At 38.9% G+C, this 17,438-nt stretch overlaps 1 protein-coding gene and 1 long non-coding RNA gene across 10 annotated transcripts in view; one reads left to right on the top strand and one right to left on the bottom strand.

Annotated features, from left to right (window-relative positions):
* Positions 1 to 17,438, bottom strand: part of MGAT4A (alpha-1,3-mannosyl-glycoprotein 4-beta-N-acetylglucosaminyltransferase A) — a 155,353-nt gene that overhangs the window by 6,175 nt on the left and 131,740 nt on the right. For all 8 annotated transcript variants that reach the window (XM_072768062.1, XM_072768063.1, XM_072768061.1 and 5 more), the window contains 5 exons: positions 15,042 to 15,149; positions 14,730 to 14,923; positions 10,205 to 10,283; positions 9,466 to 9,532; positions 111 to 223 (listed from right to left, as the gene is read on the bottom strand). In XM_072768062.1, the coding sequence (XP_072624163.1) occupies positions 111 to 223; positions 9,466 to 9,532; positions 10,205 to 10,283; positions 14,730 to 14,923; positions 15,042 to 15,149 (561 nt within the window). The remainder of the gene's footprint in view (positions 1 to 110; positions 224 to 9,465; positions 9,533 to 10,204; positions 10,284 to 14,729; positions 14,924 to 15,041; positions 15,150 to 17,438) is intronic.
* Positions 1,658 to 15,097, top strand: LOC140600099 (uncharacterized). 2 transcript variants are annotated; one of them, XR_012003282.1, is made up of 3 exons: positions 1,658 to 1,804; positions 13,249 to 13,385; positions 14,928 to 15,062. It is a non-coding gene; the product is annotated as an uncharacterized lncRNA (long non-coding RNA). The 2 variants fall into 2 exon arrangements; XR_012003283.1 differs by having other exon boundaries at positions 1,680 to 1,864; positions 14,928 to 15,097.

Below are 17,438 nucleotides of genomic sequence, written 5' to 3'. Positions count from 1 at the left end.
ACAAAATAACGAGAAGTACAATAAAGGTCTTACGCATGAAATCAAAATATGGTAAAAAAAAAAAAAAATGTACCTTCTAAGCAGTGTACCAATAGCACACATTGTCTTACCTCATTAAGAATGGCCCAAACAGCAGAATTCTGAATAACGGAAAGTCGAAACGCTGAAATGGGGTTTAGCCTGGGATCCACCATTCCTTCGGCAACACCATTCTCAAATTTCCCTTCAAAATAAAAATCAACATGTGTTGGTTAGACTAAAACAGCACACATTAAATAGGACTTAAAACAGGGACGAAAAACAAAATATCTCCAGTGGACATCGTCAGACAGGGCCTGGGTTAACTTTTCCCTTCTTTCTACTTGTATTCAACTTTCAAATTTTTCATGAAGTATATATAAGTTTACATTAGAAGCAACCTATTAGATGAGGCAGAGCTATACTTTTTCCTATTGCAAATTAAATATATATACATATATATATATAATTTGTTCTTGCATCAAAAATGTTTGAACATGTAGGTTTTTGATAAAATGTGACTTAACCAAGCCCTACCAAAGTATATTCTGTATTATCTCTTAGTCTGACCCTTTGAGGTTTAAGTTAGTAATAACACGTTTCAATGCTTGCAGACATACATACTATGGTTGGCCTTGTGCACGGGCTCAATCTGTATGTATTTTATCCCTGTGTCACTTCTAGAAGGGATTATGAAGTGATACCTCCTCCAGGAGGTTCTAATAGAAAGCTCCTATGATAAGTTACAAACTGAAAAAGCTCTCCTTAGGGATAGGACCAAGATGTTCTATAAAAAGGTACCAGGCTCTGTATCCAATTTTTCTTGCTGTGAGGAATATTCTAAAACCACAACAAAATGCTATTGAAAAAGTGACAGAAAAATGGTTTGTTCTGGGCCATGTTTTGTCATTTATAACTAGCTTTTAACCACAGATAATTTCAGGATTCTAAGCATCACAACTGGAGCCTAGCATAAAAATCTGGGTTGCAAAATATAAAAGAAAAAAAAAATCTGGGTTGCAAAACATATGCATATTGCGCTTATGTGCAATCATAAAATCAAGGGGTGTTTTCTTCCATTAGCATTGTTGCAAGTAGTTTCTTTTTCCATTGGCTGCTAGTGGTTGCTATTTTAGGTCCTCTATGCATCACTAACGTAAGACGACTATGCTAGGCTATGTTGTTTCATACTAGTTTAGTTAGGGGTCCCATTTTCATTCCTCAGGAGATTTTCTGTATTTCTCATATGCTTCTTCGCTTATGAATTCATCCAGTTCTGAAGGATTCCTGAGTGCTATCTTGATCAGCCAACCATCTTCGCAACAAGATTTGTTGACAAGTCTTGGATTTTTCTGCAAGAGCTTCGTTACTTTGAGTTACTTCTCCTGATAAAGAACAGGGTTCACTAGCAGCTTTCACACTTTCCAAAGCACCAAACCCATCTTGCCTGTTCAGTGTTGTCCCAAGGCCGGGCTGACTACAGTCAACAATATCTCCCAAAGCTTCCTGCGCAAAATTGCTGATTCTCGCCGATTCTGATACCATTTCCTGCTGGTCTCCCTTCAGGCTAGTCTGTGAATTTTCGCACGGGGAGCAGAGCAGGGCGCATGCGCGGGCCCAGGACAGAGGCTGGTACGGCCCCGCAGTGCGCATGCTCCGCTCAGCAACTGGCGCCATGTTGGTAGCGGTGCGGGGCCGGGTCGCGGCACCCCGGCTGCTTCTTACAAAGGGCAGGTGGCAGGTATTTTGGGCTTTGGGGGCCCAAGAGGAAAAGGGAAGATACCAGGTTGGTACTTACAGAAGTTTCCACAAAATGTTTACTGATGAAATCAAATTCTAACCAATAGTGAGTACTTTTATGTTTTTGTGAATGTAGGTGGGCCAAGGAGAACGTAATTCCTTTGCGGGGTGGGGGTTAACATTTCAGGCACTGGGATTCTGAGTCATCTTCCTCATTACAACTGATTGCAAGCGTTCATCTGTGTGGATCCCTGAGAGCTTATGTAGTTTACCGTGGGTGGTGCCCTTCCCACGGCCTGGATACCGCGAGATCCATGGGTGCGAGCACGTGGTTTCAGTGGCGCAGCCTCGTCCCTTGGAAGGTGTTTATGATGGAATTCCCTTGGGTTCTTCTTGATATTTGCCGTGTATGGGTCACTAGGCACAGGACATAAGTCACTTCCAAGCAAAAGTTAGGTGGAAGCCCCTGGATTAATCTGTATAGTTCAAAATATGTCATCCTTGACTTAAATACAAGGTTTGCATATAAGCACTATTTTGTCTCGTAATATTAGGTTGAATTAAGAAACATCAAGTCTTCAGCAAAAACGGACTTTCAACGAGTTAACAGTAGTGAAGGGAAAAAATTCGGATTTTTTCTTCTTACTGGGAAAAATTCTAATCTTATTCCTGCCCCCCCCCCCAAAGAAAAAAAGAAAGTGGAAAAAGGTTTTGTTTTTGTTTTCCATGATAAAATTTATCACTGGTAAGCCCCAGAGCTGCTCTGTGGTCCAGCAAGTCACACTATTCATTCAGTTCGTATTTCTGACAAAAATTCACAGAACTGATCATGGCAAAGCCTGTGAGGGTGAGTGAAGTTCACTCCTGATGCTGCTGGTTCAAAAAAACAATGATATAGGACAGATTCAAGTATTTCCCGTACACTATCTGATGAATAATAACTATTGGTTTTAAACGGTTTACATTTTCACATTGTAAATTTATCCGACTAAGCCGCCTTCTTCATACGTATCTTTACCACCATTCACCGTACCACATCCTAGCAGATTCCACTTCAGGTTGTACTCCGTTTGTGTTTTCTCAGCTTGCTGGAAAATATTCTTGCCTATACTTGCTTCCATGCAGACGGTTCAGAGACCAATGCTTCAGTTACTTCAATCTTGGCATTGACTCCAAATAACTGGGTCGTACAAGTAACATATATCAACTTGAGACAAAATAACTTCCTTTTTTAATGAAAATGATAGAATTGAACCTATTTTTATTCTAGTGTTATCTTAGCATAAGAAGATTTTTAGGCTTTCTTTGTACTGCAGGTCTAGATCCGGTTTCCCACATATTATAATGACTTTTTATGCACTGAGATATCCCCAGATACTCTGCACGAGCAGGATTTCTGACAGTGATCTTGCAAATAGCCTCATCCAAAAAGGTCCAAAATTCATTAGTGTACTTAAACCCTTACACACACAAATGCAAAAAGACCAGGAAAAAAAAAAATCACCAAAACAAAAAACCCCAGCAGCATCAAGTAGTTGGGAATCAACTAAGTAAAGAACATTTAGTGAAAATCACATTTAATTTTGAGGAAGATGATACTGTTGGGGTTTTGGAAAGATAAACAACTGGCATAATAAAATACTTGCAGTATTTTTTCATCTTCTATGAAGGGAGTTGTTTCTTAGCAAGATGTGAATATCTGTTACATAAATATTAAATATAATTCTTATAATTACAATGAGGAGGAAACCTTCGAACACTCTCTGGTTTAAATTGTTTATTTTCTATCCAACCTCTTTTTACATATCCATTTATTTATTTTTATATTATTTTTATTGGTATTTTAGATGTTACAATTTACTTCTTTATCAGTCTGGTTTCAAAAAATACTGTTTTGCCAATTACTAATAATCTTACAATGATATACATTTATTACCTTCCTGCTTTGTTACCACTTTCGTCTAGTTTACCTTAAAATATGCTATAAATATATCACATTGACAACTACACAGTCAATAGTCTGTTTTTTGACTGATACCATTTCCAATGTCCTCAATTCTTCAAGCAGTTTTTGCTGAAAGCTTTATGGCCTTTAAGTTTATCTGCACATGTATCTTTGGCTGCTCTGATTAAATATGATTTTTTAAAAGATTCTATTTATTTATTTGATAGAGAGAGGGTGCACAAGCAGGGAGAGCAGCAAGCAGAGGGAGAGGGAGAAGCAGGCTCCCTGCCAAGTAGGAAGTCTGATGCAGGGCTCGACCCCAGGGCCGGATCCAGGGATCATGGCCTGAGCTGAAGGCAGAGACTGAGCCACCCAGGTGCCCCTAATTAAATACAGTTTAACTCACTGTTGGTAATCAGTTTTATTTTCTTGGCTAACACACGAGTGACTCTGAAACTCACTTAGGTTACAGCCTCATTTGAATTTTTTATTTTTGTGAAGAAATTCTGCTGGAATGAAATACTCTTTTAAGTTTTCTAATTTTCTGACCTCTGCTTTCCTGTGAGTTGGGAGTATTATGAGGGCTCAGAATGGTAATATATTCTCTAGCACAGCTGTTGCATCACAGCATAATAACCACAATGACCTGGCGTCTGATTCTGTAAAATTATCGGATTTTTGTGTTAGAAAGTGTTAGAAAGCACTGACATTCAAAGTCCACTTGTATAGTTTTGACATGATGGGTACACACTGGTCATTTTTTTAAAAAATGTCCCAGTATGGTGGTACACAGGTGCGTGTGGCACTTGAAAACCTGTCAAATTATAAATGCATTACTGCCATTTGTAGTGCACTGAGTGCTGATACAAAGCAATCAGAGCACCACCCCAACCTCTACTACAACTATTTGCTCATCTCTGCTGTTGTAGCATAAAAGCACACAGACAATACATAAATAAAGGAGCATGGTTATGTTCCAATAAAACTTTTATTTATGGACACTGAAATTTAAATTGTTTATAATTTTTACATGTTACAACATATAATTCATTTTTCAAACCACTTAAAAGTGAAAACAAAAATTTTAAACATTCTAAGCAAAAACAGGAAGTGGGGGGGGTGAAAAACAACAGGAAGTGGGCCAGATCTGGACCAAGGGCTATTGTTTACTCATCATGCAGTCTACTCTAGAGTTTTACAATATAATCACTAGGGTTTTAGTAAGGTATGTTCAACTTGAAAACCATACCAGAGAATACTTGTGTATTTTTTTTAAAGATTTATTTATTTTAGAGAGAAAGAGCGTGCACACATCAGAGTGGGGACAGGGGCAGAGGGATAGGTACAAGCAGACTCCATGCTGAGTGCGGAACCCCATGCCAGCCTCAATCTCACAACCCTGAGATCATGACGTGAGCCAAAAATCAAGAGTCCTATGTTTAACTGACTAAGCCACTGAGATGCCCCCAAGACTTGTAATATTAAACATATCAACTTCCAAAGTAATGTTTTTATTAAAAAAGTATTAATTTTATTTCAGAAGAGTATATCCATTTTGGGGCTATAATGGGGTAGGAAGTATATGCTACAAAAAAGTGTTACTGAATTACTGAGGGCTGAAAAATAGTATGAAATTTAAAACATTTTAATGAGGTATTATACTGTCATCTGATGGGCTCATTTAATTAGAAAGATGATTATCTAATGATATAACTGGCCTCATTACAACACTTTTTACCCAGAGGCCACCTGGGTGGTGCAGTCAATTAAGTGGTTCTGGCCCAGGTTGTGATCTCAGGGTTGTGAGATCGAGCCCTGCACTGGGCTCTGGTTAAGACTCTCTCCTTCTCCCTCTGTGCCTCCCACTCCAGCATGCGGGCACCCACATGCACTCTCTAAAATAAATAAATCTTAAAAAAAACAACAACACTTTTCACCCAGGATTTTATCCTGCAGATATACTCTGACATGTCTGAAGAGAGTATATATTGCAGCAAAAACTGCAAACATCTCTATAAATTATGATATGCTGTATAACATGAGGGAATTCTGGGCAGTCAATTAAAAGAATGAAGAAAGAATACAAATAATAAACTAAAACTGAAGATAATGCAGCTAAAGACCTACTTGCATTCCCAATGCAGAGAAACTCTCATACATGTGCAGAATTGCTCAGACCAACATTGTTTGTAACAGGAAAAAAAATGGAAACAAATTTAATAGCCAAACAGAACAGACAGTGATATATATTCATCCATGGAAATTTACGCAGCAGTGAAAATGAATGAGCCATTGATACATCCACGTGGACAAATCTCATAATGGTCAGAGAAGACAAACTGTAGACTACAGAACATCTCATCGCTCTCAAATTTAAGAACAAGCAAATTAACACTGTGTGTTGTTCAGGAATGTATCACACATAGGTAATAAAAGCATACGTGCAAACGGTAACCACGACGCTCAGGACAGTAGTTCTCATCAGGTGGAAGGGGAAAAGAAGATATCAGGGAAGAACAACTGACTGGCGCATCTCAAGCCAGATACACAGATACTCATTACATTAGTATCTGTATCTTCTGTGCATCTGAAATGTTACAGCTTTTTGGAATGTTCATCTCCCCTGTATATAGGTATTTTGCTCAGTGAAAAGATGCAGAACAAAGTGCAGAGCATGTTATCACTTGTGTGTGATTGTGTGTTTTTAAAAAATAAACTCGCATATTTTTATTTATGAACAGAATACTTCTGGAAGGACACACATCATTAAGGGAACTGCCTCCGGGAAGCACTGGGTAGGAGGGAAAAGAAGAGCAAAGGAGACTTTTAAGTTTCTGTCTTCAAATTTGCGTTTGGTACCATGTGCCTGTCCTGTGTTTCCGAACAAGAAATGTACTTTTTGTCTCTGACCCAACAGTCTGTTAGGTCACCATTAAAAGACAGCAAAGAAGTAGGAAAGGAAGGAGGAAATGACTGAGAAGTGACTAGAATTCCCAAATCTTGGCACTGGCGAGACTTCCAGGGTCCCACCCTCTGAGCCCTCCTGGCGCCTCACCCAATGGCCCTCCATCCTCTCCTTCCAGGGTTTCTGACAAGGCTCTTCCCCTCACAGCTTTAACTTACTAATGACGGCAGGATTTCCTTCAACAAGCCTGTCCTCGGCCGTGATGCTGTACCCGCCCACCCTGCCCCCAGCCGTCATGGCTCCACTACCTGCTGGCTGGGTTCCATCTTCAACACACCTTCAAGCATAAATGGCTGCACACTCTGCCCAGTTAAGTCCAGGCCCCCACGTGGGGCCTGTCTTTGTGGCTTGTTCCCACCACAGGAGGCTCTTAGTAGTTCTCTCCTTCCCTGGTTCTGTCAAACTTCTGGATGGTCTACAATGTAGCTACCTGTCTCCTCTTAGTTGCTTGCCATCAAAATCTCCGTTGTATTCCACAGTGTCCCTCAGAGGCCTCAACTCCCCCAGGCTCTGTTTCAAGTTTATCAGTCCCCTCAGGGAAAGCTCCAGTGTTCAACTGACTCTCTCCTGGAGAACACCTCTGCACCACTGCTCAGCATCTTTGGTAGGGACATCAGCCCACTTACCTTGGAGTGACACCCCTGCTCTCTGAGCACTGACTGGGTTGTAGCAGTCACCCTTTGTTTTCCTGGCTTCCATCTCCCAGGGTGCTGGGGCAAGGGAGCTTAGGTGAGGGTGATGAGGGTCACCCCTGAGTGAGGTTAGGTTGGAAGAAGGAGCCTCACATCTCTTAGCTGCTCTGGTCTGGAATCGAGTTTCTGCAATATGGAGTTGAGGATGATGACAGATGCTGGCAGCCTGCTCTTCCCGGTGAGAAACCACAGCCCTACAGTGGGAGCTGGTGGAAAGGAGTCTAGTGCTCCTGGCTGCACCCGCAGAGAGCAGCATTTGGGTCTCTGAGCTTGGGCAGAGTGGGTAGTGGAGCAGGTCAGGTCGCTCCAAACACCACAGCCCCTTCGTGTACTTACTGAGATTCAGGTTTTCATGAGTAATGGCTCTCCATTTGCTATATTTTCTTGAAAATAATTTTCACCAGTTATGGCTGTTTCACCAAGAGAAAGTTGCCTGCAAAGCTATTCCACTAGAGCATACTTAGGGAGAATTATATTCAATTGCAAAAAAGTCGATTGCTCTTTGTTTCTGATGTACCTTTTTGTTACACAAAAAGACTGGCTGATCCATAAATTCTCTTCAATTCTAAATATGAATGAGTTGATGTTTTAGATGGTCATTATCTTCAAATTGCTGCAGAGAACTTACTACGAATGTTCAATTTCCTATGCTTTCCTAACCTAGAACACAACAATCTCAGACACTAAATAACTGACAAGTAATAGGGTTAATAAATGTCTTGTATATGCAGCCAATTTTATGTACATTTTTAGAAACGAGCTAAGATATAATCCAAATATGAAAATAATTAAACTCATCCATCCACCAGAATGACACAAAAATTAGGGTTATCATCCAAGCCTGGTAGCAGAAACAATGCCACCAAATGTAAAACCGCTCTAGAAAGAATTTTAAGAATGTATCTGTCCTGTAATACAATGTAAACTTAACCAATACTCTCTTCTGCCTACTATTGAGGAAAGCATTCATTTGTTTTAAATAAAAGAAAATATGTAATCATTCACTGAGTTGATGACCATGCAGCTACAGGCCCCATGTCAACTGCAGGAGACACATGAGGGACAAGGCCCCCCTCCCCTCCCACAGTGGGTGCGCACGACTGTGGCACAGCAAGGTTACACGGTCAGGGCGCACAGAGCATGGTAACAAAGAGCAGAGAGGAGGGGCAAATGCAGCGTTTAATAAAGAATGAGAACGCATTCATTAGGAGAAATAGCAGTCAGTCATCTCAGGCGGAGAAAATGGCCAGACACATGGCTACACGTGAGGACAAGGAACATTAAAGGAACGAGTGTCTGAGGACCAGGGACATTAAGGATAAAAGGAAGCAAGATGTGAAAATGGACGGAGCTCAGGGATCTGATGATGGAATGTGGTTAAGGTCCATCCCCAGGTTAACATAATGGGAACACGTACATTTTAGAAAGGAAACCACGGTGGCAACCATGGTGGCTCCGGGGAAAGCGAAGGAAAGGACGCAGGGAGATGCAGTCCTTCCCTGGCTCAGAAGTGGAGGCGGAGGCCGAGAGCACCGTCCCAGGCCAAGGACTATGCATTCCCACACAGACAGACGTGTTTCATGCTAATGCGCAGTGCAAAGGAGGTGGGTGCTCAGGGTGTCTCCCAGAGTTAGGCATAAGCAACCAGGTGAATGGTGACATTGAAAACCATGGGGACCAAAAGACATGACCGTGTTACAGATGCTCAGAGTAGATGAGTGTGGGGCCACTCAGAAGGCACACAGACCTGAAGGTTTGGGGGGAGGTGCGGGCTAAAAGCACAGATTCTGGCATGTGGATGCTGCATGCACTCTGCAAGTAGCTGAGGTCACCCCGTGAGACTGCAGATAGGTAATATAGGTAATATCAGTGAGGGGGACAGTGAAGGGGCAGGTGGACAGAGGAAGAGAACCAGCAAATGAACCTTTGATCTGAGCTCCTGGTTGGGTTGAGATAATAAAAGTATGTAGTGACACATGAGGACAAACAACTTGGGAGCACACTGGTAACTGTAACCCTAAAGTGCTTAATGTCCAACAAGAATTTAAAACTAGGAGTAAGTCCAGAAAAGTCAAGCACGTTTTACTAAGGCAGGAGGTTATTACCTATTCTGAAATAACCATCTTCTAATCGTTTGTCTTTGGTTTCTTTGCTTATTTCCAAACCTTCACTCTAAAACAGAACAGAAACATTACTTTTACAAATCATTACTTCTATTTAAAACAGATCTAACAGAGCTTAATAAACATAAAAGTGTTTGTGGCACAGCTATCACTAAAAAAGAGAAAATGTCATCTCAATCTTGAACCTTAAAGAGTTTATCAATACATTTTTTTAGCTATCTGAATCTATATATTAGTGGTTAGAAAATATTAGTGGTTAGAAAATTTAAATCTTAATCAACTTTAAATTTAATAGAACATGATTTTTTTTATTAAAAGTAAAAAACCATCTTAACTTGAAAGAAATCTAAGCACTCCTTAAAGACCAGTAAATTAATTTTGTGTATTAAGCAACAGGCATTAAAACCACATGGCGTTTTGAGACTGAAAACATTAAGCAGCTAGTAAATATTCAAGTAAGATGATAATTCATTTATTTTCCTAGCCTGAACTTCCAAGTTATTTTCCAACATGAAACAAAATGGAGGCTCTTTCTATGAATAAGACAAATGGGACAATATACTATGTGTTCCATATTTTTTAAAAAAATTAATTCTGCTCACTGCTAAGATCCTGCAATCATGAGACTTTTCTTTACCACATAAACAAGAATAACCTCCAACCAAGTCTACCTATCAGTCTCTGTTCTTAAGAAAAATTAAGGGGGAAAAAATAGGCATACCTTAAAAGGCAAAACTTCCACAGTTGTGTTCAGCAGAATATCTCCTGGATGTTCTTGGTTACCACTGTGGAACAAATAACTGAAAAAACAAACATAAAAGTATGAGTCGGATGAGACTTTACAAAGATTCAAGATTGCCCTACCTCAGAGCGAGCTTGCTTTTTTTTTTTTTTTTCAGAGCGAGCTTTCTAAACGAGCCTCTGACTACAAAGCTGACAGCACCAGAACGTATAGCAATGGCATGATCCATATTGTGCCATTGTGCCATATCTGAATAGTTACTGGGCACTTAAAAATTTAAAGAAGCAATCGGAGGTGATATGTCCATTCCTTCCATCAGAAGGGGCATGTTTGTTGCTTACCGTTAATAATGTATTTAATAGATTTTTTTTAAAGGACAATTTTATATTGCTGTTTACACTGTTTTAAATATATAAACCCCTCAAGGGGAATAATCAAAGCTGCAGCACCTAAATAATACTACTGTATCTTGTATCAGAGAAAACTTTCACCAGGACAGCCGTGAGCCACAGCAAGTTCAAAGACTCATTTTATCCAATACAAATAGTTTTAGTATTAGTAGCCTGAAAGTAAATTAACCAATTTCGAATACTTGAATAATTCCACTTATCAGTATGAACATCTGAAAAACAACTGTGATCAATCTAAAATACTCTCTGGGTATGAGGATAATGTCCTCAGGTTTTGATATCCTGAAAACTAGTGTGGATATGTAAGTGTATGGGGGGGAGGAGGGCATAAAACCAGACAGGGCATGCAAAGCATATCTAAATCTAAACTGAAAACTCAAGTTTAGCTAAGTTAAATGGTTAGAAGTTTATACTTAGACTTGGATCCAAATTCAGGGTGTCGCATTTAACAGAATTCTCACCTTCAGCAAGTTCCATTAGCTTTCTGAGCCCAAGTCTCCTCTATACAGTGCAGAGATTCTCACCTACTTCACACGATTGTAGCAAGGAGCAGTTACAGTATGGTTAAGATACAGTATGGTATTTGTGGGCAAAAATCACCTGTGATTAAGGCCTGATTTTCAAATGTTCACAGGGAAGGGCACCTTCTAAGCTAAGATTAGCTCCCTCTAAGCTACACCAAAAAATAATTCCAACATTTTCAGATGAGAGACCACTTTTTTAAAAGGTATCTTTGACTTGGAATGCTGCTTCCTTTAACCATGGGCCACTCACCTCAGCTATAGATGCAACAATACAAGACAGAGGAAGCCACTTTTAAGAAAAGAACAATGGACAGAACTTGGTGTTTAGACTGACTGAGAGGTATTTACTGTGTGATTATTTACAGTGCAAAACTCAATATGATCTGTAAAGTTTAATACTAGAAATAAATGATGGTACAGCCAGGCATTGGGATATTGTGCAACCATTAAAATGTTTACAAATCACTTATAACAGATTATGATATAAAATATAAGATATAAAATTATACATAGACTATGATGGCTTTCAAAGTAGACAGTGCACAGTATTACCAAGAAAAAATGTGCCATTATGGTCAAAATGGTGTCGTTCAGGTTGTGATTTTTTCATTTTTCATATTTTAAAATTTTTGTATAGTCAAAACATATGTTATATATTCAGAAAATATTTTCCCCAACACTTGATTTCTGTATTGAGAAACACAACTTCTGCTTTTCCCCTCTAACAACAAGTAAGTTATTGTGCAAATCAAAAAGTGATTCCTTTTATCTATTCCAGCAGAATGGGTCTGTGAACTCTAAGAAAATTCAAATGTACTATGATTTTTAAAAAATGTCTTTTATTACTAGAACTGTGTCCTCAGTAAGGTCAACAAAAGTTTATTGTAAATATATTTGTTAAGAAATTGAATCTCCAGTACAGGAGTTCTTCAGCAGATTCCTTGCGAGCACTATTTTAACTTGCTAAAAACAGACCAAAAGACATGGATTTGAGACTATTCCTATTTATGGAGAGGAACTAATTGTTTCTAATTCTATGATGACTCTTTGTTCTTAAAATTCTTTGAGTATAGCTGACACACAATGTTACATTACTTACAGGTGTACAACATAGTGATTCAACATCTCTATATGTTATGCTCTGCTCACAACAAGTGTAGCTGCCATCTGTCACCATACATTGCTATAACAGTAGCACTGACTATATTCCCTATGCTGTGCCTTTCATCACTGTGACTTACTCATTCTATAACTGGAAGCCTGCATCTCCCTCTCCCCTTCACCATTTTTCCCAACCCCCCACTCCCACCCCTTTGGCAACCAGTTTGTTTACTGTATTCACAGGTCTGATTCTGTTTTTGTTTATTTGTGGGATTTAAGATTCCTGAGTGGAATTATATGGTATTTGTCTTTCTCAGGCTGACTTCTATCTCTTACTTTAGTAATACCCTCTAGGTCCATCCATGTTGTCACAACTGACAAGATCTCCTCCTTTTTGTGGCCACGTAATATTCCCTTGTGTGTACATATATGACATTCTCCTTATCCATTTGTCTACTGATGGACATCTGGGTTGCTTCCATATCTTGGCTATTGTAAGGAATGCTGCAGTAAACACAGAGGTGCAAACATCTTTTCAAATTAGTGTTTTCCTTTTCTTTGGATAAATACCCAGCAGCGGAATTATTGGATCATATTGTATTTCTATTTGTAATTTTCTGAGGAAGCTCCATACTGTTTTCCACAGTGGTTGCACCAATTTACATTCCCACCAGCAGCGTGCATGAGGGTTCTCCTTTCTCCACACCTTTGCCAACACCTGTTCTTTGTCATTCTGATTTCAGCCATTCTAACTGGCATAAGGTGATATCTCATTGTTTTGACTTGCACCTCCCTGATGCTTACTGATGCTGAGCATCTTTTCGTTCATCTGTTGGGCATCTGTCTGTCATCTTTGGAAAATGTCTATTCAGGTCCTCTGTCCCATTTTTTAATCAAACTGTCTTCTTCAGTGTTGAGTTGTATAAGTTTATATATTTTGGATATTAAATTCATATCAGATATTTACGATGATTTTTTTTTCATGTAGGCTCCACAACCAACATGGAGCCCAACACGGGGCTCAAACCCATGACCCCAAGATCAAGACCTGAGCTGAGATCAAGAGTCAGATGCTCAACTAACCTGAGCCACATAGGCACCCCCATGATGACTCTTTTAAGCATGGTAAGCACTACCTCAAAGTGCTGAATATCATGCTATCTAGTATAAAAATGAACATTAAATAACAACAAAAATATTTTATACTCATAAATGCAAAATATTACTCAAAACTATTTTTATACATTTTTCCAGTGATACTCCCATCGCCAAAAACATTTTACACACTTAAATTCCTCTTTAGAATCAGTTTAGAATAATAAAATAAAATGAATAACATTATCACTATGCATTGTTTCTGACCACCTTAAATAGAATTATTACAAATGATTTTTGGTGGGTTCTAAAAACTGGACAGCCCTCTCATGAGAACACATAACACAATATGCCACGGGCTACAAAAATCATATTCCATTCAAGGATTGCATTTAAGTGTACCACAGACAGCATACAGTCTGGGGAATATACCCAAAACCAAGGGGAAGTTGAAGACATCATTACCACTGAAAAAACAGGGAGAAAAGAGTCCTAAATTTCATAAAATGAACATAAACTCTGAAAAACATTAAGAGTTTCTAAATTCTTCTGTGGTGGTCTAAAAGCAAACCAACTTGTGTAAAATCACTGACTAGGGATGGTCTCACGGTCTGTCAAATTTATCATTTCAGTCAAATTGCTAGTTAACGGACTCTAAGTCCTAAGGGATATTCTAGAATAAGGACATGAAAACTAATTTTATATTTTGAGGGACAGTTCTATATAAACGTACTAAAAAACTATACTAAATACATGTTCAGCAATACCAATGGAATTTACCAAACATGCTAAGTGCTGGGGTCGTATCTGAAAACAATGCACTCATTTTTTACCAAGTTGTAGAAGATGTATTTATAACTTAACATTTGGGACCCACTGTCTCCTCATATCTGTTATACACACACACACACACACACACAAAATCATAAATTACACTATGAATAAGAGGCATACATTAGAAATGACAAATACCCACCATTTGCTTCAACGTGGACAGAACTGGAGGGTATTATGCTGAGTGAAGTAAGTCAATCAGAGAAGGACAAACATTATATGTTCTCATTCATTTGGGGAATATAAATAATAGTGAAAGGGAATGGAAGGGAGAAGAAATGTGTGGGAAATATCAGAAAGGGAGACAGAACATAAAGACTCCTAACTCTGGGAAATGAACTAGGGGTGGTGGAAGGGGAGGAGGGCGGGGGGTGGGGGTTACTAGGTGACGGGCACTGAGGGGGGCACTTGACGGGATGAGCACTGGGTGTTATTCTGTATGTTGGTAAATTGAACACCAATAAAAAATAAATTTATTATTAAAAAAATGAATAAGAGGCATAAAATCGTAGGACCAAATATATTTCAATAGTCACCAACCTTTCTACATTAACTGGCTTATCAAACTTGAACAAGATGTAGTCTCCAGCTATTGGGGTTATAGCCCAGAAGAAATCCTCCCCCATGTAAGTTTTCTCCAGTGTATGTCCTTGGTAGACCTTCAAAGAAGTAGATATCTCTGCAGGTGGGTTTACATGGATTTTAAGAAGTAATGGTTTCATGTAATCTTTATCCTAGGAGGAAAGACACGTATGCTGTTAAACAACAGACAGCTTATTTATACTTAAGAAGAGGAGGAATGACTATACACTAAATATATGTGCATGAGAAAAATAAAATTAAATCACTAACCGTGAGTTTCTGAATTTTTCCTGATAGAGAAGAATGCAGACCCACATGTTGGAAAAGGGAAGGTCTGAAGCGAATTCGCAGATTTGCTTTTTGTCTATCACAATGTTTCTAAATATTGGGGAAAAAAAGCATGTTAGTATCACATTACAAAGTGAAACCTGTCCTCATCAGAAAAACCAGAAGTCCTTTTATTAGTTTTTGTTTTTGTTTTTGTTTTTTAGAGACAGTTTAAAAGTAGGGTGGGAGGTGGGGGAACAGAGGGAAAGAATGGGAATTTTAAGCAGGCTCCGCACCCAGCACAAAGCCCGACATGGCACTCTATCCCACAACCCTGAGATCATGACCTAAGCTGAAACCAAGAGTCAGATGCTCAATGGACTGAACCACACCCAGGTGCCCCTTCCAGAAGTCCTATTAAGAATATTGAAAAGAATCCAACTTCATCTCATAATTCCAAGTCAAAAAATTTTAGGGGCCTTTTTAAGACATAAATAGATTTGCTACCTACTTGATAAACAGATTTGATATGGAAATTTAAAATAAGCACAACTAAGAGAAGAGCTAAGGATTTAATTCCAACCTTCTTCAGGATTTGTCAAAATACAGATTTTACTTTTAACATTAAAATGCACACACTAGGGGTACCTGGGTGGCTCAGTGGTTACGTGTCTGCTTTTGGCTCAAGGTGTGATCCCAGGGTCCTGGGATCGAGTCCTGTATGGGGCTCCCCTCAGGGAGCCTGCTTCTCCCTCTGGTTATGTCTCTGCCTCTCTCTCTCTGTCTCTCATGAGTAAATAAAATCTTTAAAAAAATAAAAAGTAAAATGCACACACTATAAACTAGAAGTTTGGTTCATATATACAGAATATAGAATAGCATCAGATAATACAATGAAGGATTTGCAAATAATAAAGGACACATTTTGTTGCATCAAAGTAATCTGAAAACGCAAGGCAATAGCTTGACCATAAGGAAGTGCATGATATTTAAAGTTCCACAACTCGGCACAGTTATGGGACACTTGTGTTTCAACCTGAAGTGCCTCATGGTCCAGACTTCAGATTACAACCTGTCCTCACTCTTGGTCAGATGTGAAACCCATCCTCCTGGCAGGGCTCTCATTGTGTGTTAAGTCAGTACTTCAAGCCCCGGCTATTTTGTCATGCTTTTTCTTTTCAGGGAGTTCTACAAGTTCTAGACCAAGAACATACTGGAAAGACACATTTGTAGGTCTTTGTTTGTAAGACACTTCCAACTTGGGAAGGACTCCAATAATTTTCTGGGTACTAAAATGCTTGCTTTTTCTCAAAGAGGTCTTACTTCATTACTATTATTACTGAAGGACTCCAATAATTTTCTGGGTACTAAAATGCTTGCTTTTTCTCAAAGAGGTCTTACTTCATTACTATTATTACTAACACTACACTAAAGGTAACATAACATATTCTATTCACATAAACTCAACTACTCAAGTAAAAGGAGAAGAATGGAAGGAAGGCAGAGTAAAGGAGAAGAGTGCAGAGGTGGGGAGAACAAACAGTGCCTAGACTGAGCCCTCTCACTAAGCAATGGATACACTGGTGCCTGAAGAGTCAAAGTGGGCTGATAAACCTGTGGAAGAATGTGTGAACGCCCTGAGGGGCTTCCCAGACCACAGTTAAAGAGATGGTGTTCTGGAGGCCAGCGACTATGTGGTGACAGCTTCCCTGACATCCTAGCAAAGCAACTGAAGAATTATGGGCCACAGAAGAACATGGCCTAGGGAGCAGTGACAGAGTAGATCAAACTATCTGAAGGGCTGTGTGCTAAAATTTATAGATTTCAGTGGCTTAAATTTTTTACCATCAGTTATTTTAGAACCTAACCATATAGGAGGATAAGATACTGCACGGGACCAATTAAATATAAGTGTACTGTAGGCGTATAAAGATCACATGAATTTTCTTATGTCCTACAATAAAAATTCCTGTAAGTCACAAAGAAAATATAGGTTAGGACTTGTAAAAATGAATTGTTCAAATCAATGTACATGTTCAATCATTGTTGGAAAATAGCTACTTTGCTATTTGGCTATATTCCATGATTTGCTCTATGAAAGTGGTTTAAAAACAAAAAAAAAGAATATAACAATAGCTTATAAACACCAGAAGACAGTGTCCTAAAAAGTAATTGGCAGGTAGAATGATCAAACTATTCTAGAGAAAATAGTAAGTTCATGAAGCCAAATTAAATGTTTGTTAAAATGAATGTCAAGTCATCCCTATAAAGACACATGCCCATAATAAAGATTTCCTGTTATTACATGTCAAAATTGACTTATTTTTAAGAATATGTATTCACATTTTATTTATGCTTACACCAAATAAATATCTTTTTTCCAGATGTATAATTCAAATT

This window comes from Canis lupus, chromosome 11, assembly GCF_048164855.1.
Source record: "Canis lupus baileyi chromosome 11, mCanLup2.hap1, whole genome shotgun sequence".
NCBI classification, from domain to species: domain Eukaryota; kingdom Metazoa; phylum Chordata; class Mammalia; order Carnivora; family Canidae; genus Canis; species Canis lupus.
This window is presented reverse-complemented; position numbering and strand designations above follow the sequence as displayed.